The sequence below is a fragment of the Pteronotus mesoamericanus genome, unplaced genomic scaffold (assembly GCF_021234165.1).
Source record: "Pteronotus mesoamericanus isolate MK-2021 breed Mesoamerican mustached bat unplaced genomic scaffold, CSHL_Meso_final scaffold_118, whole genome shotgun sequence".
Taxonomy (NCBI): Eukaryota; Metazoa; Chordata; class Mammalia; order Chiroptera; family Mormoopidae; genus Pteronotus; species Pteronotus mesoamericanus.
Window position 1 is genome coordinate 8,390,939 of NW_026555301.1, and position 26,552 is coordinate 8,417,490.

At 37.9% G+C, this 26,552-nt stretch overlaps 1 protein-coding gene and 1 pseudogene across 3 annotated transcripts in view; both read left to right on the plus strand.

Moving 5' to 3' along the window:
* SPIRE1 (spire type actin nucleation factor 1) overlaps positions 1 to 26,552 on the plus strand; it is a 317,606-nt gene that overhangs the window by 23,010 nt on the left and 268,044 nt on the right. For all 3 annotated transcript variants that reach the window (XM_054587329.1, XM_054587328.1, XM_054587330.1), the window contains exon 2: positions 14,708 to 14,742. In XM_054587329.1, the coding sequence (XP_054443304.1) occupies positions 14,708 to 14,742 (35 nt within the window). The remainder of the gene's footprint in view (positions 1 to 14,707; positions 14,743 to 26,552) is intronic.
* LOC129081695 (AP-2 complex subunit alpha-1-like) lies at positions 14,844 to 25,025 on the plus strand (annotated as a pseudogene).

A 26,552-nucleotide genomic window follows, 5' to 3' on the forward strand; every position in this document is an offset into this window, starting at 1 on the left:
AACATGGCAAAATAATCAAATATATTTCCTCAAACAAGGGAATCACAAGAAAAAAAAATAAACCAATGATGCTACATCAAACTAGAAAGTTTTTGCAGAGCAATGGAATAAAAAAAAACCCCACAGAATGGGACAGCATATTCGCCGATACATCTGATAACGGGTTAATATCCAAAATTTATAAAGAATTTACAAAACTTAACACCAAAAAACAAAAACCCTATTAAAAAATGTACAGTGGACCTGAATAAACACTTCTCTAAGGAGGACATACAGATGGCCAATAGACATATGAAAAGATGCTCAACATCACAAATCATCAGAGAAATGCAAATTAAAACTACAATGAGATATCTCATACCTGTCAAAATGACTATTATCAATAAATCAACAAAGAACAAGTGCTGGTGAGAATGTGGAAAACAGGAGACCTTTTTGCACTGTTTTTGGGAATGCAGATTGGGGTAGCCATTGTGGAAAGCAGTATGGAGATACCTCAAAAAATTAAGCCTTTTGACCCAGTGATCCCACTTCTGGGAATATATCTGAAGGAATCTATACACTGATTTGAAAGAACAGAAGCACCCCTATGTTCATTGTAGCGTTGCTTATAATAGCCAAGATATGGAAACAGCTTTGTGTCTATCAGTAGATGAGTAGATAAAACAACTATGGGACGTTTATACAATGGAATACTACTCAGCTGTAAAAACAAAGAAAATTTACCCTTTGCAACAGTATGATAGACATAGGGAATATTACGGTAAGTGAAATGAGCCAGTGAGAGAAAGACAGATACCATATGATTTCACTCATATGCAGAATAATGAGCAAACTGAACTAACAAGCAAAAAAGAGACAGACTCATAAAAATGCAGCTAAGACAGCTAAGAGGGTGAGGGTAGGGGTCAAGGTGGAGGGATTGAGCAAAAAGGAGAAATGATTCATGGACATGGACAACATTGTGGTGATTGAGGGGTGAGAAGAGTATAAGGGGACTAAAAGGTAATGGAAAATATACAATAAAAAGAAATTAATTAATTAAGAAAAAAGAGAAGTGCCTTCCCGTTTATTTTATCCCGTTATACTCAACCTGGGCTACAGAATACAAAACACAAACCACCTATATGGCAGCAACTGGCTAATACTTAGGTGTGCACAGGATTAAACTTAAAATTGATGATTACTCTTAACAGCTGCAATCTAGGATAGAATGGTAAATTGATTTTCAAATCATCCTTGAATGTAATGACCCAGTTAAGACCTTGCTCCTGTTAAGTGGTAAAACCAGAGCTGAGATTGGCTTACCCAAAATTGTGTTTATTCTGATTTTGTTTCATTTGTGTGTGCAATAGGTAACATGGGCTTCATTTATATTTACTACATCTTTTAAATTAGAAAATGTTTTTAACTCTTACCTGTCCTTTGATGTTATACCTGTAGTTTGTACTTTGAAATAATTACCCAGTCTTAGCTGGCAGTTCATAATCAATTGAGTATATATTGTGCATTGCAGTTGGTTCTAGTGTTTACCTAAATTTTAGTGTCACCTGGTGGGTTAGAAAAGCAGTGTTGCATGAGCTATTAATACATATTCCATTCAAATATTCAAATATTTGTTTCAGAAGCAAGTATAATAAACTAAGAAACATATCAGTCCCTTGGCCTCATTTGTTAACATGTGTTGTTTGACCACTGCTGACAGAAAGTATTGTCAGTTTTCTTCATCATCTATTGTATAAATGGCCAAATTATCCATTTAAAAAATGTCTGTAAAATGCAATCCTTTTCTGTCTTTTAAGTTGTCATTAGCTGATGTTAACCCAGATTATGTGGCCCTCACACCCACACACCACAAAAATAAGCAGTGTTGCGTGTTGTTGGGTACAGGTGGGGGTCAGAGCATGTTAGGATTCTGCCTCCCATTAGCTGTGTTGTACAAGAGATCACTTCATCCAACTATGATTCCGAAACAGATTCTAGTCTGAAGCACTTGGATGTCTTTTAAAATTGAATACTATGCAAGTGTAGTGATTAAAATAATACTGTTCTACTGGAGGAAGAAAAAAAAAAAGAATGACTTAGACTCTTTATTTTTTGATGTGAGAAAGATGAAGGAATCTTGGAAGCCCCTTAGACTTCCTGCCCTGGTGTGTGGATGGTAGGGAAGGCAGGAGGTGCAGGATAGTGTGGGAAGATACACTTGGAAATTAAACTGGCCTGGAAAAAATACTTTTCCTGTGGAGTCATGTTGATTCCTACCAAGGCCCTTTGCTCTTCCATAATGTTGCAGATTAGATGTTCAGTGTCATATGGTAACGTGGAAAGAACATAAGAGTTGATTCCAGAAGTGGTTTCGATTTTTGGCTCTGGCCCTTATTTCATGTTAGTGGTATAACCTGAGGCAAGCCATATAACCTGACTCCTTATTTACCTATAAAATGGAAATACTGTATGTCCAGCCTTTCCTCCAAAATTGTTTTAAGAATCAAGAGGAAATTTATGTGAGGGCACTTTGGCAACTTATACATACTGAACATACATGTTTTTACTGATCTATTTCTTCCCTTTGTAGAAAGATGATTATTTCAAGATACTTCAATTTCACATTGATAAAGAACTTCTGCAGCATTCTTAGATACACATTTGGAAGTGCACAGAGTGATTGTTGAGGTGAAACAATCTGAAATGTCAGCCTTCATACTATCATTAGATCTTAGTTACATTAGGATTTTAGCATAGGTTATAATAGGCTATGGAGAGTTCTAGTAGAATGTCAGGGATAGTTTAGCGATTGACCATCATTTATAATTTTAAATGATTTCCATATAAATATTATATATTCTTGAATTTAGATTTTCCTTCACTTTACCACTTTTGTTAGATATTCATTTATTAATTTACTTTAGTCTCTTTGAATCCTTTGGGGAGTGAAAGGAGGCCTTATTTACATTAACAATAAAAATAATGTAAATATAACTTTCCCTCCAAACTCTTGGAACCAATTTTGAGACCTGTAAGATTAGATGAAACAATTGACCTATTTATTGCCTTATGTGTATAAAATTAAATTTTATTGATTGGAATGATTAAAATTCATTAAAAATCTGTTTATTGATAGATGCTCTTTAACTGACCTTTTGTGATTGAGGATATAAATATTCTATTTGTAATTTAAAGAACTTAATATATTACTCATAGGTATAATAAAAATGTTTAACTTATACAGTTAATTACAGAAAGAAGGTGTTTCTTTATATGTTTATATATAGTAGCTAAAAATGTACGCGTACATAGTTTTGTATTATATTTTTTCCATTACCACTTAGTCCTCTTATACTATCCCTCCCCCTGCAATCACCACATTGCTGTCCATGTCCATGAGTCCTTTTTCCTTATTTAAATCTTGATAGAGGGTAAGTAACGTATTTGGATAAGTGGATATGGATGGCAGTTCTGGTGCTATATCTAAGGGAACCAGAAATACCTAAACTATCTGGCAGGGTTCCTTTTGGTTAGGATGGTCTCATATATGATCAGGTGCCACAGTGGCAGAAGAGATTCTAAGAGTACATAGTGGTGTGTATGAAATGCATGAAAACTAGAATTCTTTAATAGATAGGAAATATGAGAACATTTGGGATTGGCACTTTTTTTTTTATGATATGGCTTCGGGAGGTTTCCCTCTGAGCTCTTTTTCTTGAGAAACGTGATATGGTGCTGTGATCTCAGTGTATTTTTGGGGTTTCATGATATTTAAGCACAATTAATATCATGGGAAAATTTTAATCCAAATGTACACTGTTTACAGAAAGAACCACAACTTCCATCAATACTGTCCTCTAGCACAGTATTGTTAGAAATGTGGCCTCAGTGTTGTCACTCTCTTCTGTTCCTGTGGCAAATATTGCTAAATGGACACAGGCACCTCCCATCCGATATTTGCCATCAGACCTTTTCTGAAGGTAGCATTCTAGACAACCACTACCACTCCAGTTAGAATTGGCACAAGAAAGGAAAACCTTTTTACAAACTCCAAGTGTTCCCAAATTACATAAAATATATATTTGATTTTTGTTGAAAAAAATTATGCTGAAACTGAAGTAAATATTTTTCAGTGGAAAGTACTTGACATTTATTATACTCTCTGAGATGATACAAAGTTTAGTTAACTAAGTGTGCTGATTGGAAAGAGAAAAATAAGTTATTTTTAAAACTTTCATTTAATTTTTATTTTTTAAATATATGTATTTTATTGATTATGCTATTACCGTCGTGCCATTTTTTTCTCTGCTTTATTCTACTCTGCCCTGCACTCATCCACCAACATCCCCCCCAACATTAGTTCATGTCCATGGGTCATATATACAAGTTCTTTGGCTTCTCCATTTCCTATACTATTCTTAACCTCCCCCTGTCTATTTTGTACATGCTATTAATGCTCCTTATTTCCTGTACCTTTTCCCCCATCTTCACTCCTCCCCCACCCCTCTGATCTCCAGTGATTCTGTTCCTGTTCTAGTTTTTGTTTTTTTTAGGTTCAGTTGTTGATTGTTGTGAGTTTGTTGTCATTTTACTGTTCATAGTTTTTTATCTTCTTTTTCTTAGATAAATCCCTTTATCATTTCATATAATAAGGGCTTGGTGATGATGAACTTCAATTTTACTTTGTGAAGCACTTTATCTGCCCTTCCATTCTAAATGATAGCTTTGCTGGAACCAGTAATCTTGGATGTAGGTCCTTGTCTTTCATAACTTTGAATACTTCTTGCCAGCCCCTTCTTGCCTGCAAGGTTTCTTGTGAGAAATCAGCTGATAGTCTTAGGGGAACTCCTTTGTAGGTAACTGTCTCCTTTTCTCTTTCTGCTTTTAAGATTCTCTCCTTATCTTTATACTTGGGTAACATAATTATGATGTGCCTTGGTGTGTGCTTCCTTGGGTCCAATTTCTTTTTCACTCTCTGAGCTTCCTGGATCTCCTGGAGATCTGTTTCCGTCACCAGATTGGGGAAGTTCGCCATTATTTTTTCAAATAAGTTTTCCAGTTCTCGCTCTTCCTGTTCTCCTTCCAGCACCCCTGTGATTTGGATGTTGCAATGTTTAAAGTTGTCCCAGAGGTTCCTAAGCCTCTTCTCATTTTTTTAAAATCTTGTTTCTTCATTCTGTTCTGGTTGAATGTTTATCTCTTCCTTCTCCTTCAAATTGTTGATTTGAGTCCCAGTTTCCATCCCTTTACTCTTTATTCCCTGTACATTTTTCTTTATTTCACTTGCATAGCCTTCATTATTTCCTCCATTTTGTGACTATACTCAATCATTTCTGTGAGCATCCAGATTACCAGTGTTTTGAACTGTGCATCTGATAGGTTCTCTTTCTGTTCATTGCTTAGTTTTATTTTTGGAGCTTTGCTCTGTTCTTTCATTTGGCCCTATTTCTTTGCCTTAGTGTGCCTCTTATGTTGTCAGGGGCAGAACCTTAGGTATTTGCTAGGGCAGAACCACCCAGGTCACTGCGTTTTGATGGCTGTATGTGGGGCAAGGGTCCAAGACGGAACAGTCCTGCTTACTTGGCTCTCAGCCAGCTTTCAGTCACTTTCCTGCTACCCACAAGCAAATTGGGCCCTTCTAGTGCTGATTCTAGTGAGTAGCTGGATGGGTTTGTGTACATCCTAAGACCGTGTGGATCTCTCCAATGGATTCTCCTGTGAGGCTGTGAGTTTCTCCTGCTGCTGCATTCCCCACAGGTTTTTACAGTTAGAGGTTCTAAGTCTTTCTGTTCCTGTGCTGGTACCCTTGATTGTGGGGTTTGTCTCTCTCCCCAGCTGTTCTCATGGTTTATCTACATGCAAATGTTGGATCACCTGGTCTGCCATTTGCTGCCTTGTTGCGTGTCCTCTCTGCCCCAGCTGCCAGTCTCTGCCCCTTGTACTGGTCTGGATGAATGTTTCTTCTTTAACTCCTTGGTTGTCAGACTTCCATACAGCTCCATTATCTAGCAGTTCTGGTTATTTTTGTTTTTAAATTTGTTGTTGCCTTTCTTTTGGTTGTGTGAGAAGGCAAAGTGTATCTACCTGTACCTCCATCTTGGCCAGAAGTTCTAAAACTTTCATTTTAGAACAGGGTGAGATATAACTTGGTTACTCTAGTGCATAGAGTTGTTTGGGAGAGTTTGAGGGTTGGCAGGGATATTGGTGAAACTTAACTTCATGAAGGGACAGAAATCAGGGGTTTTAGTTCTGTTAAGCAACCAGCCTTCCCTAAGAAGTACAGTTGCAGAGCTTACTCATTTGATGAGCAGAGCCTGAAAGGGCAGATAATACCTGTAGATAAGAGCCAGTAAGTGGTCTGTGTTGGGGAAGCCTGGTAATTGGTTTTAGTCACTGATATTAGGTCCAAGGGTTAGACTCTCTTAGTCCCTGGGACTGGCATTAATAAGCCAAGGCTTGCTTTCTTTCTTTCCTTTTCTATGCTTTCGCAGCCCACCCTGCTCACACACAATTGCTTACTCACTAGTATTCATACCTGCTTTTTTCCCACTCACTTGCATGGTGGTTCCCACTCACACATGCTCATGCACACATCCACTTGCACACTGGCACCCTCCCCCTCTTGCCACACTTACTCTCATGTCCACATACACATATCATTTGTTTTAAAAGCAGTCTACCTCTCCTGATAGTAAATACACTTAAAAACGCTCTAAGTCTCATGGTAGTAGATATGCTGCAGTCTGTCTGGAAAAAGTTTAGCCATTGTTAATACAATGGGGACAGTTTTCACAACATCGACATAACCTGGCAGCTAAGGACAGTGGACTGGAATGTGCATGAGTGAACAAAGACAGCTTCACTGTATTCGTTAGTGGAAGTGGTAGACACTGTTAAATGAGCATGTATACTGTATGGCCATCACATTCAAAATGACTGAGTGACTAGAACAACGAATCTGCATCAAATTTTGTGTTAAGCCTGGCCATACCTCCATGGGAACTATTTGGATGATTCACAGGCCGCAGATATGAGCAACTGGTGATTGACAGGTTCATCATGACAGTGTGCCTGCTCATGCATCACCTCTCATGCAGTATTTTTGCTGAAACATCAGATCACCCAGGTAACTCAGCCCCGCTACAGCCCAGATTTCGTGCCCCGTGACTTCTTGCTTTTCCCAAAACTAAAATCTTATCCTTTTCAAAGATACCTTTGAAAAGGATGAGATTTCAGACCATTGATGAGATTCAGGAAAACATGCCAGGGCAGCTGATGGCAATTGGGAGAACTGTGAGGTCCCAAGTTACCTACTTTGAAGGGGATTGAGGCATCATTGTCCTATGTATAATGTTTCTTGTATCTTGTATCTTCTTCAGTAAATGTCTCTATGTTTCATATTACATGGTTGTCTACCTTCTGGACAGACCTGGTATACTCACTAGTTACAGATAAGGGATTGAGTTGTAGGGCCTAGGATACAAAGTACAGACTAGGTCTCCAAAATAAAGCAGAAGCCTACTTTTTAGAACTGGGATAAATTTGATAATTATGGCAAAGGTGACTTGAGGCTGAAGGTCTTACAGTGTGGCTTGAGGCAGATGGAGGTCAGATGATCTCAAGGAAGGAGAGCCAGTTTCTGCGGAGAGTCTTTATTCCCCTCAAAATCTCTGTTGTAGACATATTTTCAGTGAATGAATAGATGAATGAAAGTATTTTCCAGGACTGACTTGGAAACCTACTTGAATTAGGCCTTTGTGATCTGTCTCTGCTACCCACCTACCAAATGCTTTCAGGGCCTTACCACATGCTGTTCCCTGGTTCTGGAACAGATTCTTACCCCAGCCCTGCAGTTAGCTGCTACCCAACCTTAAGGTCTCCATTTAAATACCATCTTCTCAAGGAGCCCTGCCTGACTGCCCTAAATTGGGTCATTTCTGTTATTTTTTTCTCTTCCTTTTCTGTTCTTTATTGCATTTATTGCCGGCTATAATTGTTATATTTGACTTTTTTTTTGTCTGTGTTCACTTAAATTTAAACCCAATGGGGCAAGGATCATGTCTGGCTTGTTCACTACTATACCATAAGTGCTTACAATAGTGGTTAGGCGTTCACAAATATTTATTGAACAAATGAGGGGTGGAAAGAAACTTGCAAAAGGGCAGGGTATATTTATTGCTCTCTCTCAGCTTTGGCATAAAGAAGAACATGTTTTTATATGGTCAGGTGGACCTAAACATTGTCCAGAGTTAGGTCACAGAGGAAAAATTTGGAGAATAATTCTGAAAGCTATTTATTTATCCTAAAAATTACAGGGAGTCTTTGTCTTTTTTAAAAAATAGTTAAATTATTGGGTTGACATTGGTTAGTAGGATCTTACAGGTTTCAAGTGTACATTTCTATGATACAGGATCTATATATTGTGCCTTGGCCAGTGTGGCTCCGTTGGTTTAGTGTTGTCCTGCAAACCAAAAGGTCACTGATTCAATTCCCAGTCAGGGCACATACTTGGGTTGTGGGTTTTGTCCCCAGTTGAGGTGCGTACAAGAGGCGACCAGTTTTTTTTTTCTCTCACATCAGTTTTTCTCTCCCTCTCTTTCTCTCTCCCTTCCCTTCTCTCTAGAATCAATGAAAGAAAAAAAAAATAACTTAAAAAGGACACTCATACCTGATGGGACTAGACAGAGAACATGTTTGAATGATCCATGGACATGGACAACAGAGTGGGAATTGGCTGTAGGAGTGGGGAGGTGGGATGGGCAGAGGAAGGCAAAGTGGGAAAAATTGAGACAACTGTAATAGAATAACAATAAAGAATGATTAAAAAACGATCTGTATATTGCACTGTACGCACACTACCCAAAGTCAAACCTTCTGACATCACCTATATTAGGATCCCTCTATTCCCCGCCCATCTTCTTCCCTCTGATAACCACCATACTACTTGTCTTTGTCCACAAGTTTCAGTTTAATATACCACACGAGTGACATCATATGGTTCTTAGCTTTTTCTGACTTATTTCACTTAGTGTAATATACTCCAGATCCATCCATATTGTTGCAAATGGCAGTATTTCATCTTTTCTTATGGTTTAGTATTATTTGGTAGTATATACGTACCACATCTTCTTTATCCAGTCCTCTATCACAGGACACTGGTTGTCTCCATGTCTTGGCTGTCGTGAATAATGCTGTAATGAATGTGGGGTGCGTATATCTTTGTGAATACATGTTTTCAAGTAGATACCCAGGAGAGGGATTGCTGGGTCAGATGGTAACTATTCTTAATTTTTTGAGGAACTGCCCGATTTTTTTTTATAGTGGCTCTATCTGTCTATATTCCCACCAGCAGTGAACGAGAGTTCTTTTTCTTCACAACCTCTCCAACACTTGTTATTGTCTTCTTGATAATAGCCATTCTAACAGGTGTGAAGTGGTATCTCATTGTAGGTTTGCTTAGCAGTTCTCTCATAGCAGGTGAAGTCAAACGTCTTTTCACATTATCTGTTGGCCATTCGTATGTCTTCTTGGGAGAAATGTCCATCCCATTTTTTAACTGGAATCTTTGATGTTGAGTTTTATGAGTTCTTCGTATATTTTAGATATTAACCTTTTGCTGGAGCTGCTGTTTACAAATATTATCTCCCATTCTGTCGGTTTCTTTTGCTGTGCACAAGCTTTTTAGTTTGACATAGCCCCATTCATTTATTTTGCCTTTCCACTGGGGTCAAACTCATAAAAAGATTCTTTGTCTTTTTGGTGGGCATACTTTGCCTTTTATTTAACCAAATCATACTGATAATGTGACTGTGATAATTCAGTCATACGCTAAAGTTTCTACTTCAAAGATTGCTAGCTACCTTAATTTAAAAGTGTTCATCTACATGAATGTCTTTGAAATTTTTCTGAAACTAACCTAATTTCCCCCAAATAGTTGCGTGGTGCATTAAAACTTGTGATTCTACTGAGGTGAGGCCATTTCAGAGACTGTGCTATGGGAAGGTCTAATCCTGAATGGCCTAGACTATGAGTGGCCCTACTAGGGTATGTTCAGTGAAATAGTCTTCCTGTTATTTTATTGAGCAGGCCTGCTGAATGGAATTATCTGATTTTCAGCATTTGAGATTTAAAATGTCTGCCGAAGATGGCAGTGTTGTCATAGTTGATGAGTTCTTATTACGGACATTTTATACTAGAGCTAGTTTGTTTCTTAAAGCCATTCTGTAGCAATTGATAGGAAGACATTGGTTTTTCTATTTCCTGGGAACTTGTCTAGCATTTCTTAAGAGCATATAATATATTTTAGAATGAGTTTAAAAGGGCCTAAAACACAACCTCGATTATTACACCTTAAAATGCTTATTCCTTTTGAGAAACACTGAAATTTTGTCTTGCTGTGCAAATCATCCTTCTACCTAGAAGTACTTTGATAATGTTGAAATATTTTAAAAATTAATGTTTAAATATCATTTCAGATGTTTCCTTTTATTGTGTGTCATCACATAGTAAATCTAGCCTTCTAATTCAACTAATAAAAATCAATAAAATCAATATATTTGTGATTTTATTGAAAGAACTAATTCACTGCATTTATAATTTGAAATCTTGATTAGGCCTATCATCAGCTTAGGTTACTGGATTTGTTGAAAGTAAACCCATGGGATTCTAGAGTTTAGAGGGGGCTTTCAGGTCTGTTTCTATTAAGAAAGACTCAAAAGTTGTCAAAGGAAAATTCCTTGATGCTATATTGGCAGTTTCTAACTGTTAAATAATGAATGTGTTTTCGCATTTTCCCATGGTATAAATGGTAGGTATCTGGGACAGCACCCCTGAAATCCTGTACCCTAACCCCACTGACCCCTGCAAATGGAAATTCAGAAACAGATATAACCACAATTATAACAATACATATTTGGAGTTAGGAGCCTTGGATTCTACTGTTTATTCTGTCAGTTTGTACAATTCATTTGACTCTTCAGGCTCAGATTACTCATCTATAATATGATTGGATTGGGCAAGATTGTTTCCAAGGTTCCTTTAAGTTCTGCTGTCATGTAATTGGGATTTTCTGATTCCTGAATCACAGAGACTGGGCAGGAATTTGGGTGGCAAAGTAGTGTAGGTGGTCAAGCACTTCGTACTTAATCACCTTTCATATTTGCATGACTTAGTCACCAGTTAAAACTGAATAACTAAAAGTTATTGTATGTTCTAACAAAAATTTTTGGTCCTCTTACAGGAGAGCATTTTCAATTTTATAATAGAGGTAATTGAAAAAAAATCTTATTTAATAGGACTCATGCCCTTTTGACATCACTCCATCATTCTTTGAGCATTTTATTACTTTCTGGTGAAAAAAGATATTCCAGTTTATTTTATAATTTCCTTGTCCCAGTCTTGGAGCCAGCCATTTTCCTAAATAGTCCTGGTTCCTTTGAGCGAGGATAGGGTAGGCATGCTTTTTCATAATGGGATGTTGTTATTTCTCCCTCTTTTGGAGGGCAGAGATAGGAAATACATATATTTTTTAAAGTTGTATAATACCTGTAGTTCTAGTTCACCATTGCAGGGCTCTCTATCTCCTTCCCACCTTAAGTTCATATATTCCTTCTCCATTGATGATTCACAAAAATTTCTCTGTATTATCTGCTCAAAGTGACAATAAATACAAAATAGTTTCAGAATTTTTCACCAGCAACAAACCTACTACATACAATTATAGATTTCTTTGTAATTCTCTTTAAGAAAAATTATACTGAAGATGTACCTCCACATACTCTCTGTTATAAATTGTCTTGATACCATATTTTTCTTTTCCTCCCTTTTCTCTTGTACAGAGTAGATACTTAGTAAATGTTTGTTGAGAGGTAGTCTGTGCTCTTCTTTGAGCTATTCCTGTCCACAGTGCTTTCCTAAGTTAAATTTATTACCATTTCTCTAGAAGTCAAGTATAATTAATTTGCCAAAAGCATGATTGTTTTGAGCAAATAGTCATTATGAATAAATAAATAAAAAGATAACATATGATATATAACTTTATAATATATAATTTTATATAACAATATAGTATATTTATTGAAATCCTAGTACATAAATCCATATGTATTCAACTCATTTTATCTATATTTTCATGTAATCTTCAATCATTTATTGTTCATGTATCATTTTAAATTCACAGAACATAAGGTTCTTTTTTTTCTGGTCTCAATTTCAGCCAGTATTTCATATTAGGATCATTAGCTCATCTGAAATTGTGGGTTTTGACACACAGATCAGTGGAACAGAATAGAGAGCCCAGAAATAAACCCATGTCTCTATGGTCAATTAATATTCGACAAAGGCAGCAAAAGCATAAAATGGAGTAAAAATAACCTCTTCAACAAATGATGTTGGGAGATCTGGACAGCTACATGCAAAAAAATGAAATTCGACCACCACTTACACCATACACCAAAATAAACTCAAGATGGATAACGGATTTAAATATAATTTGCGACACCGTAAAAGTCCTAGAGGAGAGCATAGGCAGGAAACTGAGATATCCCACGCAGCAGTGTTTTCACTGATACGATCCCTAGAGCAAGGGATAGAAAGGAAAGAATAAACAAATGGAACTTCATCAAAATAAGAAGCTTCTTCATGGCTAAAGACAACATCAGCAAAATGAAAAGGGAACCCACTGTATGGGAAAATGTATTTACCAATGATAACTCGGACAAAGGTTTGATCTCCAAAATATGTAAAGAACTCACAGGACTCCACTGCAGGAAGACAACCAATCCAATTAAAAAATGGGCAAAGCACCTGAACAGACAGTCCTCCAAAGAGGAGATACAGAAGGCCCAGAGACATATGAAAGGATGCTCAGCGTCACTAGCCATCAGAGAAATTCAAAGTAAAACCACGAGATTCCACTTCACACCAGTCAGAATGGCTATCATAAACAAGTCAATAAATAACACGTGCTGGCGACGTTGTGGAGAAAAGGGAATCCTTGTACACTGTTGGTAGGAATGCAGACTGGTGCAGCCACTTGTGGAAGACAGTTTGGAATTTCCTCAAAAAGCTAAAAATGGAACTGCCTTTTGATTCAGCGATTCCACTACTGGGATTATACCCTAAGAATCCCAAAACACCAATTCAAAAGAACGTCTGCACCCCAATGTTTATAGCAGCACAATTTACAATAGCCAAGTGCTGGAAGCAACCTAAGTGCCCATCAGTAAATGAGTGGATTAAAAAACTATGGTACATTTACACAAAGGAACACTATGCAGCAGAAAGAAGGAACTCCTATCCTACCCTTCATGACATCATGGATGAAACTGGAGAGCATTATGCTAAGTGAAATAAGCAAGGCGGTGAAAGACAAATCACCATATGATCTCACCTTTAAGTGCAACCTAATCTACAAAACAAATAAGCAAGAAAAATATAACCAGTAACATTGAAAGAAAAAACAAACTGATAATAACCGGGGGAGGAGGGTAACGGGGAAAAGAAGGAGAAGGGTCAAGTCAAGGAACATGTGTAAAGGACCCATGAACAAAGTCAAAGTGGGGAGGGATTGAGGGAGGGCAGTGAGGGTGGGTAGGGTAGGTGATAGTGGTGGCAGGAAAATGGAGACAACTACATGAACAATAAAAGAATAAAACAAAAAAATTGTGGGTTTCAACTTTATTTTTCATTTTATGAATTAGAAGACATATTTTATGATATTTTGATGGTGTCATCAGAGACTCTAGGTATTTAAATTCTAGTTAAGCATTTAAAAAAAATCACAGACTGATAGAGCAGCCACTGTGGACTAGGTGCGGGGTAGCAGGTTCAGGAGAGGAAAGAAAGTAAGAGGGACGCTAATGTTGGTGGAGAGAAAGAGAAGGGACTAAATGTGTATTTGAACTTCAGACAATGAAATTTGAGAATTGTAGACTGGGGCAATTAAAGTTTTTAGTACCCAGTGTAAATAGGTTAGCTAGTCTTTTGTTAAAACTATTTTTTAAAAAAATGACTTTCCTTTAAAATAGCTGTTTTTTTAATTTTAGAAGTACGTTTTAGTCACCAAATTGATAGAAATATATATGTTCCTTGGTATTCTGTCTCAGTGATAAAGGGAAATGTTAATGTTGGTGCAGCCAATATTGTTCAGTCTAGTTCTTTAGGTGGTCTTCTGTTGGAAGAAGTAATAGATTAATTATGTGGTTTTACCTAATCATATATTAAAGAAAACAACCATTGTATTTTAAAGAAAATACAAGTTTGCAACATGTTGGCTTTCATTGAAATGATTACTGTAACTTTAAAATGGAAATATATTTGGAGAAAAGTGCAAGAGTCTTAAAGATTTTTAGAGGCATCAAAGTGTTTTAAAAGTTACCCTTTAAAAGTATTTTAAGGTATTTTTAAAAGAAAGCAAGATGTTAAAACTATTTTTCTTTTACTTTTATTGATTCATATATACACATATTAAACGTGTATGTGTTTTAGACCATATTACAATTAAGCATATTCTTCTCATCCTTTTCTTTATTATTTTCATATGGGACTATGTAAACTTTAATATCTAAGCAGGCCCTTCTAGAATATTTCATCATTCTAGCACTTTATATTTGCATAGTTTTATAAATATAATAAAGCCATGGCCAGAGGAGCTCAAATATTTTTATCAATGATTAAAAAGTTAAAATCCTTTTAAAGTAATTTTTTTGTGTTTTTATTACAGGTAAATTGGGATATTCACATTGTACAGAAACAGAGGTAAGAGAAATACTCAGATACTTCTTAGTAAAGTAGTTCTACTTTCCCATATAGACTAACCTTGAGTACTGAATTATGTCACTGTGGGTTTTGTGTTGAGAATGGGTATATAACTTTTATATTTAGGAAGAGTGAAATATGAAAAATATTAGTTATCTGTGTTTTTAAAACATCAGAATGTGTTATAAAGATTAGCTTAATCATAGTTTAAAATTCTTCTTATTTGTGAAATTGAGTTAGCTAAGATTAAGAGCCCTTAATTTGAAATAGTTTGTTTACTTTTTCTCATAATTCAATCTAGTGTGTCATAATAAAGAAATCATTTAAATGTGTTGGACTTCTATGGAGCTGCCTTGGTGTAGGAAAAAATAGGGACTTGGAAACTGTTTCTGTAAGATTAATAATGAATTAATTGCTTTGTTATTTATATAAGTAGGATTATTAGTATTTAATAATTTAAGTAATATAATTTAAAATTCTAATTGTGAAATATAAGGAAAGAAATTTCCACATGATTCTAGGTGTTCCTTGCAGGAATTTCAAGGATAACACCAAAATATGAGGGCAGGATCCATGAATTATGTATGTGTGGTATTTTTTTCAGGGGCTGTTAAATCATTCTTTCATGAGGAAGCTTAGGTCTTTTGTTAACAGCAGTGCATAATTAAGGATTTAAGAAGTTATTTTTCAAAAAACAGGGTTTTTTCCAATTTTATAATACATCTACATGTTGATGCAGGTGTTAGTAAATTTTAACAGTTACTTTAAAATGCAAGGTTCCTAACAGATTATATTGTATAATAAAGAAGCAAGAATAATTTACTATTTTATTTGTATTCAAAAGTTATATACTTCATTTTTTATATTTTCTATTCAACTTTGAAAGTAGAGAATCTTTTTTGCAAATTAGCTCTAAAAATATTCAAGAACTTAAAATTTCTATGTTGCAAGGATTTTTGATGTACTGTTCAATATGATATAAAGGAGTGGGATTTGATTTGACTCAAAAGATAGACATTCTATCTGTAGTTTCTGGTGTGCTTCTCTCTGGCTATGTAATTTTGAGCAAGTAAATTTTTTTCTTAGAACTTTTGCTTTCTTATCTATAAAATGTTAATGATAGTCCCTGTTAACCTCATGGCTTGTGAATTTTAAAGACATAATACATGTGGAAATGTTTTTAAACCCTAAAGACACTATTACATATAGCAAGATGATACAAATATAGTCAGTGTTCATTTGCAGTTAAGTAATGAAATATGAGGGGTTTACATAATACATAGTCATAAGTCTTATTATTCTGTCTTATTATGGCAGTACAGGCCATTAAATTGACAAGGTTTTAACATCTTCGTTAGTACTTGCTTTGAGTGTCATTTCATTTTATCTCTTAGCCCTTATCCTTTGATTGATAACTCTCTGCTCACCAAAGGAATTGGAATCTAAATAGAATTCTCTTCCAGATCTTTTTTTGTGTAACTATTTAAAGAAGGAAAATCACAAGAAAATAAACATTTCAATCTGATATTTAGTTTAAAAAATAGGTTCAGGGTATTTTCCAGGGGTAAATAGTGGTGGTTACCTCTGGGAGACCCTGGGATTGTGAATGGTGATTTATTTGTATTGTTAGGATGTTTTAAAAAAATGAGAATGCCTCTGTATATACTTTGGTAATTAAAATAATAAAACAGAAGGGCAGTAGAGACAGTGTGAACTTTTTCAAGAAGTTTAGTGACTTGAGAGAAGGAGGTGAGAGCTTAAGTAGGAAGTTTTGTTTCATTTCTTTTTTTAAGTTACAGAAGATGATATATTTGGTGGTGGTGGAGGTGGTAAGGGAACCAAGAAAGTGAGACTGGAGTCCAAATTAGATAGTGCATATTTGCTGAAACCAGACCTAGGACTGTGTCTGGAAGACAGCTTGACTAGAGCAGTGGTTCTCCAAGGGTTGTGGGAGGGCTCTAGGGGAAGGGGTGGTTTCTGACACCCTGTCAAGGCGAGGAGAAAACTATTTTCAAAGTAATACCAAGATATTATTTGCCTTTTTACTTTCATTGTCTCAGGTGTGTATAATGTTTTCACATGCTACATGACTGCGTGACTATGACTAATATCAGACTGCAGAAGCAGATATGAGATCCAGCCAGCTTTCATTAAGCATGACCTTCAAGAGTTTTGCAGAAATGTAAAATAGTATCACCCTTCTCACCATTTTTGTGAAAATGAGTTTTTCCATAAAATGTTACTGATTATTTCTAAATAATTTAAATACAAAATTTTTCAGTTTTAATTTCTAATGTAGTAAATGTTTATAGGTTATAGCTTACATAAATAAAAGCTCCCTGGACTCCTTAGTAATTTTTTAGAATGTAAAGGTGTCCTAAAAACTAAAATGTTTTGAGAACTGTTGGGCTGGGACACAGATAGCAAAGGTGCTTCTTCCTGAGAAACAGAATTGAGGGTTGAGTCCTGAGGTAGACAATGGGAAGTTGAAGGAAACTTTGATGTAAGGATGTAAGCAAATCTTTTTTTGTCAAGAAAAGGACAGGGTTATTTTTGATAGTGAGGTTATACTGTTTCAGAAAGGTGATTGCTAGAGCCTCTTTTTGCCCTTAAATTATTTTTCTATTGAGAAAAGACATTCCTAGTTCTTTTCATACATTAAAAGTCCCATCAAGCTCTTGCTGGCATTAAGTGCAGACCAAGAGAATGACTCGTTTAGTTGAGGAGAAGAAGTGAGAAGGATCCTTTATGAGATGGCATAGCACATTGCTACTACCACATGTAATGTAGGCTCAACCCAGCCTTTCAGAATTGGAAAGGGTGTTGCTGGGAGCAAGCGCGGGAGAGGGGTGTTTGTGCCTGGGCAAAACTTCATGCACTGCCCTTTTGTTCTAATTTCTGTGCCTTCAATCCCTCATCAGAAAGATGGGTTGTGGATTTAGAGCGTTAGGCATAAAGCTGGGCTTAATGAATGCAGCATATTACTTTTAGTTGGGAGGTATAGGGTTTCCTGGGAGGAAGAAATAGTCTTACGTCTTCAGTAAGGCTCACAAACCCAGTAGGAGTCTCAGAGTGACTGCTAGGGAAAACAGAATCCCTTCGTCTTCCTCAGTCTGTAGGGCCCTCATCAAGACGTGGTTGAAATATGTAACTTTAAGGTCAACTTTATTAGTTTTTGTAGTACATAAAAATCATGTTATGACTTATTTTCTAGTTTTACTTTTAATTTTCTCTTAATGCTTCCCATAAAAACCACACAAAATTATGACTTTAGAGAAAGCAAGGAGGTCACATATAGGCTTTGGATCAACTTTTTTAGAAGATTTTACTTATTTATTTTTAGAGAGAGGGAATGGGAGGGAGAGAGGGAGAAGAAACATTGATGTTTGTGAGAGATACATTGATTGGTTGCCTCTTGCATGCCCTGAACTGGGGAACCGGCTGGCAACCCAGTCATGTGCCCTGACTGAGAATTGAACTTGCGACCTTTGGGTTCACAGGCCAGCACTCAATCCACCGAGCCACACTAGCCAGGGCTGATGAACTTTCATGTGATCTTGTACCTCAAGATTAGCTTAATGTTTCTTAAAATCAAGTACAGTTGATCCTTGAATAACACGGGGTTTAGGGGTGCTAACCCGTTGCACAGTAAAAAATCCGTTATTTTTGACTCAGCAGTTGGCCCTTCACATCCATGGGTTTCTCATCCATGGATTCAACCAACTGTGGATCAAAAACAATGTTTTCCATGCACAGTTGGCAAACTGTGGCTGAGAAATGCAGTTAGGACCATGATTTTAAGACATGCAGTTTTTTTACTTTAATCGGTACTTTAATTTTTTCTTACAACTGTTTTTTGAAGGTGTAATTTACATTCAGTAAAATTTAATCTTTTCATTTACAATTGAGTTTTGACAATACATTAAGTTGTGTTAACCATCCTCACAATCAAGTTCTATCATCCTTCATCATACCCCTCTTTTCTTTGTAGTTATTCCCTCCTCTCCCACCAGTCCTTGACAAACACTGATTTATATATATTGTGCCCCTTTTGTTTAAACAGTGTGTTACCCTAACTTCTCCCTCTCTAAGAGTGGCTCAGACTGATATTTATAAACTCTGGAATGGGTGATCTGTATTTGTGGGTACTTGTGTGCCAAGGAAGCATTCCTGGTCCATAGTAAGGGAGAGCTTTTAGCCCCATTTTACAAGTTTTTCTTACTGCTTTTATTTAAATAGTTTTGTGGGTCATACTCTTAAAGTTGAAGAAAACTGCCAAGCACTTAAAAATAGTAAAACAAAGAATTTGAATCTTCAAGTATTTAATTGATGCTGTTTCATTGTTGTTTTTAGTTTCTAAATTCCATCACATTCTTGTCTTCTATTAACCACCATTAATTATGAAGCACTCAGAAGCCCTTTTCCTCTAGCAAAAAAGGTTAAATGAATAACTAAAACAACCTTGGTGTTCCCCTTGGTGGATTAGTTGTATTTTAAGTGAAGTAGGTTAAAGCATTATATAAAGTTAATTTTTTATCAATACTTTAATCTTGATAGAGCTAGTTTGTAAAAATAGTAGCATAGCAGAAATACTTAAGCTTTACTGAGGGAAATTATTAAAAACATTCATGTTCACATTTGAAAATAAATTTCACATATACTTTACATAAATACTTATCTTTTTCATTCTCACATGCATCGTTTTAAAAATAATTTTTTATTTTTCAATTACAGTGAATGTACAGTATTATATTAGCTTCAGGTGTACAACCCAGTAATTAGACACTTATATAACTTATGAAGTGATCACCCCCATAAATCTAATACCCATCTGACACCATGCATAGTTATTACAATATTATTGACTGTGTTCCCTGTGCTATACTTTACATCTCCATGACTATTCTGTAACTACCAGTTGTACTTCTTAATCCCTTCACCTTTTACACTTATTCCCTCAATCCCCCTCCAGTCTCGCAACCATCAAAATGTTCTCTCTATCTGTGCATCTATTTCTGTTTTACTTGTTTATATTCTTTTTTAGTTCCACATTTAAATGAGATCATATGGCATTTGACCCTCTCTGTCTGACTAATTTCATTCAGCACAGTACCCTCAGGGGTGTCCAACCTTTTGGTGTCTCTGGGCCACACTGGAAGAAGAGTTGTCTTGAGCTACACATTAAATACACAAACACGAACAAAAACTGACAAGCAAAAAAAAAAAGCATTTTAAGTAAATTTCAAATTTATGATTTTGGCCTGCATTCATAGGCATCCTGGGCCACCCATGGGCCACGGGTTGGACACCCCTGCCAGAGTCTAGGACACCCATGCTGTTGCAGGTGGCAGGATTTCATTCTTTTTTTATGGCTGAGTCATATGCATTATAGATAGGTACCACTTCTTTATCCATTCATCTGTTGATGGACACTTACGTTGCTTCCATATCTAAACTATTGTAAATAATGCTGCAGTGAACATATAGATGATATATTTGTATTTATTGCCATTTTATTATTTATATTTTTGATCTTCTTTTTAAAGAAGACACTTTAACATTTCTTATAATACTGGTATGGCAGTGATGAATTCCTTGAGCTTTTTCTTGTTTGAGAAGCTCTTTATCTGTCCTTTGATTCTAAATGATAGCTTTGCTGGGTAGAGTAATCTTGGTTGTAGGTCCTTGCTTTTCATCACTTTGAATGTATTCTGCCAATCTGTTCTGGCCTGCAAAGTTTCTGTTGAGAAATCAGCTTACACTCTTATGGGCACACCCTTGTAAGTAACTAACTGCTTTTCTCTTGCTGCTTTTAAGGTTTTCTCTTTGGCCCTGGCTATGTAGCTCAGTTGGTTAGAGCATCATCCTGATATGACAAGGTTGTGGATTAAATTTCTAGTCAGGGCACATAACAAGAATCAACCAAAGAATGCATAGAAAAGTTAAACAACAAGTTGATCTTTCTCTCTTTTCCTCTATCCCTTCTACCCTTCCTTTTTCCTCCCTCCCCCCCCCATCAACAGTTTTTAAAAAAAGATTCTCTCTTTGTCTTTAATCTTTGGTATTATAATTTTAATATGTCTTGGTGTGGGACTCTTCGGATTAATCTTGTGTGGTAGTTTCTGTCCTTCCTGGACTTGTATGTCTGATTCCTTCACCAGGTTGGGGAAGTTTTCTGTCATTATTTTTTCACAAGGATTTTCAGTTCTTTCCCTCTATTCTCTTTCTAGCATCCCCATGATGTGAAGGTTGGTGCGCTTGAAGTTATCTCAGAGGATCCTTAAACAATCCTTGTTTTTGTGGAATCTTTTTTTTTTTTTTTTTGCTGTTCTGACTGGGTTTTCTATTTTTTTACCTTCCAAATTGCTTCCTTGATCTTCTGCTTGATTTCCTATAATGTATTCTTCATTTCAGTTACTATATTCTTCATTTCTAACTGATTCTTGTTTATTTTCTGTATCTGTTTTTATGTTTTCTATTTCTTTGTTGAAGTTCTCACTGAGATCATTGAGCTTCCTTATAACCAGTGTTTTGAACTCTGCATCTGATAGATTTCTTTTTTTTTAATTTGAAAAAAATTTTTATTTATTTTTAGGGAAGGGGAAGGGAGGGAGAAAGAGAGGAAGAGAACATCAACACGTAAGAGAAACATTGATTGGCTGTCTCTTGCACAACCCCAACAGGGGACCTGACCCACAGCCCTGGTATGTGCCCTTTGGTTTACAGGCTGACCGTCAGTCCACTGAGCCACACCAGCCAGGGTTGCATCTGGTAGATTTCTTGCTTCCGTTTGTTCAGTTTTTTTCCTGCAGTTTTGTTATGTTCTTTCATTTGAGACATGTTTCTTTTTCTCTCCATTTTGTCTCCCTCTCTATGTTTGTTTCTGTATATTAGGCAGAGCCAGCTCCACATTCATCTTTAAAATATGCTTAGAGATTACTATATGCTAAGTATTGTTATAGAGATTAACTAATTTAATTCTTATAACAAATTAATGAAGTGGATACTGTTATTATTCATTTTTTGGAAATGAGAGCTAAAGTATAGAGAGGTTAACTTGTTCAAGTGACTATAGCCAGTTAATTCAGCCTTAATTTATCTGCATTGTAAGGTATCTGCATAATGCCAATAATTTAGTGCCTCATTTGGGACAGTGAAATGACTGAGTGTCTCCTTACTCTGTATATGCCTGTATTTCATTACTGGCAATATGTAACTAGGGAATATGTTTCTGCTAGATGTAAACTGGGCAAAGGAGTGAACATAGTCCATGAACTTTCAGCCTCAGTGGTTAGGTGAATATAGGTGAATATACTAATATGTGAAGTAGTCTGATTCTAAAGTACTCAGAACTGCTCAAGTTCTACCAGTCCCCACCTGCCAACCCCTGCTGTTGCTATGCCCTGCCTGGCCAGGCCTAGAGCTGACACCACTGCCATCATGTCACCTGTGTCCAAGGAGGATGAAATGCAGGGCTCACGATATTCACTTCTGACATCTGGAACTGTAAGAGGAAGGACGTGGAGATTAAGAGAATTAATAAGGAACTGGCTAAAATTTGCTCCAACTTCAAAAAGGACAAAGCTACAGAGAAGCAGATAGGTTACTTGTTCATCTCAGTGCTAGTGAACTCTAACTCTGAGCTGATTCAGCTCATTAACAGTGATGTCACAAATGACCTGAGCAGGTCATACCAGTGTGGCTCAGTTGGATGGGTGTTGTCCTGTATATTGAAAGGTTGCAGGTTCAGTTCCTGGTTAGGGCACATACCTGGGTTGTGGGTTGGGTACCTAGTTGGGGTATGTACGAGAGGAACTCATTGATGTTTCTCTCTCACATCGATGTTTTTCTCCCTCTCTTTCTTCTTCCCTTCCCCTCTCTCTACAAACTAAATAAATAAACAAAATCTTTTTTGAAAAAAAGGAATGACCAGGCCAGCTGCCACCCCATCTTCATGTATCTGGCCCTGCACCGCATCACCATTGTGGGTAGCTGTGAGATGGATGAGGCCTTTGCTGTTGATATCTCTCGCATCCTGGTGCCTGAGGACACCAGGACAGCATGGACCAGAGCTCAGGCTCTGTGCCTGCTGTGGCTCTACAAGGTCTCACCTGACCTGGTACTCATGGACAAGTGGATGGCCCACATTATGCATATACTCAATTACCAGCACATGGGCATGATCACAACTACTGTCAGCCTCATCACCTGTCACTGCAAGAAGAAACTGGATGACTTCAAGACTTGCATCTCCCTGCCTGTGTCTAACCTCCTCAACTTCCACCTACCTCCAAGACTACATCTAACCGCTTCATCCCAGCACTCTGGCTCTTGGTGAAGCTCCTGCAGCTGCTGCAGTGCTACCCTCTGCCAGAGGATATGGCCATGAGGGGGAGGCTGGTTGAGGTCTGGAGACCATGCTCAACAAACCCCATGGGCCATTCAGGTCCAAGAAGGTCCAGCACTCCAATGCCAAGAAAGCCATCCTGTTCAAGACCATCCACTATGACAGTGAGCCTAGACTTCTAGTGGGGGCCTGTAACAAACTGGGTCAGTTTCTATAGCACCGAGAGACTAACCAGTGCCACCTGGCCCTGGAGAGCATGTGCACGCTAGCCAGCTCCGAGTTTGTCCATGAGGCCCACATCGACATCATCATCAATGCTCTCAAGATGGAGTGGGATGTAAGGGTGCTATAGCAGACAGATGACCTCCTCTACCCATATGTGACTGGAGTAACACCAAGGAGATAGTTGGAGATGCTGTGGTACCTGGCAGCAGCCAACTAAACCATTTGCAAAGAATCATCCTGGAGATGGCCATCCAGCTGAGAAATATGCAGTAGACTATAGCTGGATGAACACCAACCTCAACCTCATCCTCATTGTAGGCAACTGTGTGAGAGAGGAGGTGTGGTACTGCATGCTGCAGATTGTCACCAACCGCGATGATGCCCACGGCTACACTGTCAAGACCGACTTCAGGGTGCTTCAGGCCCCAACCTGTCATGAGAACATGGTGAAGGTCAGTGGCTACATCCTTGGAGAATTTAGGAACCTCATTGCTGGGGACCCCTGTTGAAGCCCTCCAGTGCAGTTCTTACTGCTGTGCTTCAGGTTTTACTTGTATGGTGTGGTGATGTGGGCCCTGATGCTACCCACCTACACTAAGTTAATCTTGCCAGAGTCCAAGGCCAACATCTAGGTTGTGCTGTGGGTCATCTCCCAGCAATGCAACACAGTGTAAGCACATGGTCAAGTACCTCATCCTCAGCTTGGTGACCAGCATGGATGTCCTGGCTGTAGTGCTGGAGGAGATGCCGCCCCTCCTCAAGTGTGAGTTGTCCATACTGACCAAGCTGAAATGCATGAAGGGGCCAGAGGCTGTCAGCACTCTGGATGACGTTTTGAGGGACCCAAGTAACAATGACATCAGTGGGGGTGTGGATCCTACCCCTTGCACCATGTGGACATCCTCACCTTCTGCCCCAGAGGCACCTCAGGCAACTTCCTGGTGGACATCTTCTCTGATGACCTGGCCCCCCAGCCCAGCCTGGGGCCTCTCCCTGAGGAGGCCTTCCTGGCCCAGGTCCTAAGGAAATGGGCCCACTCATCCCAGAAGCTGATGAATTGCTGAGTAAGTTCATGTGCAAGAACAGTGGGGGTCCTGTTTGAGAATCAGCTGCTGCAGATTGATGTCTGTATTCTCAAAAAATTTGGGCCACATATATTTCTTTTGTGGCAACAAGACCTTGGTACAGTTCCAGAACTTCATGCCCACTATCGCCCACCCTAAAGATCTCCAGACTCGGCTTACTGTGTAATCAAATGTGTAGGTGTTCAATATCAAGTGTTTGCAGGACCTCCTGATGCCTCTACTCAGTAAGTATGCTTCAAGGTATAGGGAAGCCCCTCAGTCCCTCACTCTGAAGCTCCAGTGTCCATCAACAAGTTCTTCTAGCCAACAGAGATGGCAGCCCAGGACTTATTCCAGTGCTGGAAACAGCTCAGCCTCCCCCAATAGGAGGCACAAAGAATCTTGAAAGCCAGCCACCCCATGGATGCTGAAGTCACTAAGGCCAGCCTCCTGGGGTTTGGCTCTGCTTTCCTGAACACTGTGGACCTCAACCCTGAGAACTTCTTAGAGGCTGGAGTCCTCAGCCTCAAGCCCTGTAAGTGGACTGTCTTCTCTGGCTGGAGCCCCATGCCCAGGCTTAGATGTACCAGCTGACCCTGTGTACCAGCAAGTAACCTGCCGCCTCTCACCTGTGTAAGCTTGTATAAGGTGCTGGCCCAGCAGTTATGAGTTCTGGGCTCTCTTCTCAGGAATGTGGCCAGTGCCAGGAAGCCTCTAGGACAGAAGGAGCTTTGGTAGATGGGGAAGTGAAGAGAATTCTACTGGTGTCAGGGAAGACCTTGGGGGAGGGGGATGTCTGGGACCTTCCCCCCATCTTTTGTATTTTTATTTTTTACACCTGCTGCTGTTTATATTCTGGAGGGAAGGGAGAGACCGCACTCTCTCTTTCCCTTCCAAGCACAGAAGGGAGAGGAGCCAGGGAAGCTGGTACCTCCTTGTCTCCCATCCCACCCTTTCGTGGCCTCCTCTGCCTGTTCCCCATCCAGGGGCTGTGTATTATTGTGAGTGAATAAACAGAGAGACTCTAACAAAAAACAACAGCAAACAAAAAACTACTCAAGAATTATTCTATATATTTGAACCTGCTGGGATATCAGACCTAGAATTAGTCTGCTTCGTGGGGAAATCCAAGACTTATTTTGAGAATAAGCCAAGAAATACATCAGAATTCCACTCTAATTATCTACAGTTTTTGACACAAACTGAACTATATGAAAAAATTTTGTTTCCTAAGCAGCCTAAAATAAACTGTAGTAGCATGTAGGTGTTCACTGCATTAACATAGACTACAATGTTAAAAATGTCTGTTTTGTCTTTAGCTGTATCGGTCCACTGCACTTTGACATTTGATAGCCCTTAGTTAATTTTATTTATTTTTTAATTTATTATCCACTTACATTTATAAGTTGATCTCAAGATCTCTCATAAACATAATTGAATCAGTCTTTGCTACTTGAAGCTCTGACCTGAGTCAGGGCTATCGTTTTAATAGTTCATTTTTTTATTGTATTTTTTTTCCTTTACCATTTATCCTTTCTATACCCCCTTCCACCTCCACTGACCCCCCTTCCCACTGCAGTCACCACATTGTTGTTCATGTCCATGAGTCCTTAGTTAATTTTCAAAGTAATTCAAAAATCTAACATGAAAGAAGTATGTGATATTTTAACAAAAATATTTGAAAGTGCACAGCTTTAGCTGCATAGTGAGCCTGTTTTATATGATTGCAAAATAGTATTTGATACTAAACAACTAAATTTTGGAATTGCTAGCAGAAACAAAAAGGCAATTTAGTATTAGGTCTATTCTTTGAGCAGAAGGGTTAGTCTCCTTTTAAATCTTACTTTAAGATTTTACAAAAGAACCTATGCACCCCAATGTTCATAGCAGCACAATTTACAATAGCCAAGTCTTGGAAGCAACCTAAATGCCCATTAGTAGACGATTGGATCAAAAAATTATGGTACATATACACAATGGAGTACTACGCAGCAGAAAGAAAAAAAGAAGTACTAAACTTTGCGACAGCATGGATGGAACTGGAGAGCATCATGCTAAGCGAAATAAGCCAGGGGGCGAAAGATAAATACCATATGATCTCACCTATAAGCGGAACCTAACCAACAATGCAAAGAAGCAAGGAAAATATGACCAGCAATACTGAAAGGAAAAGA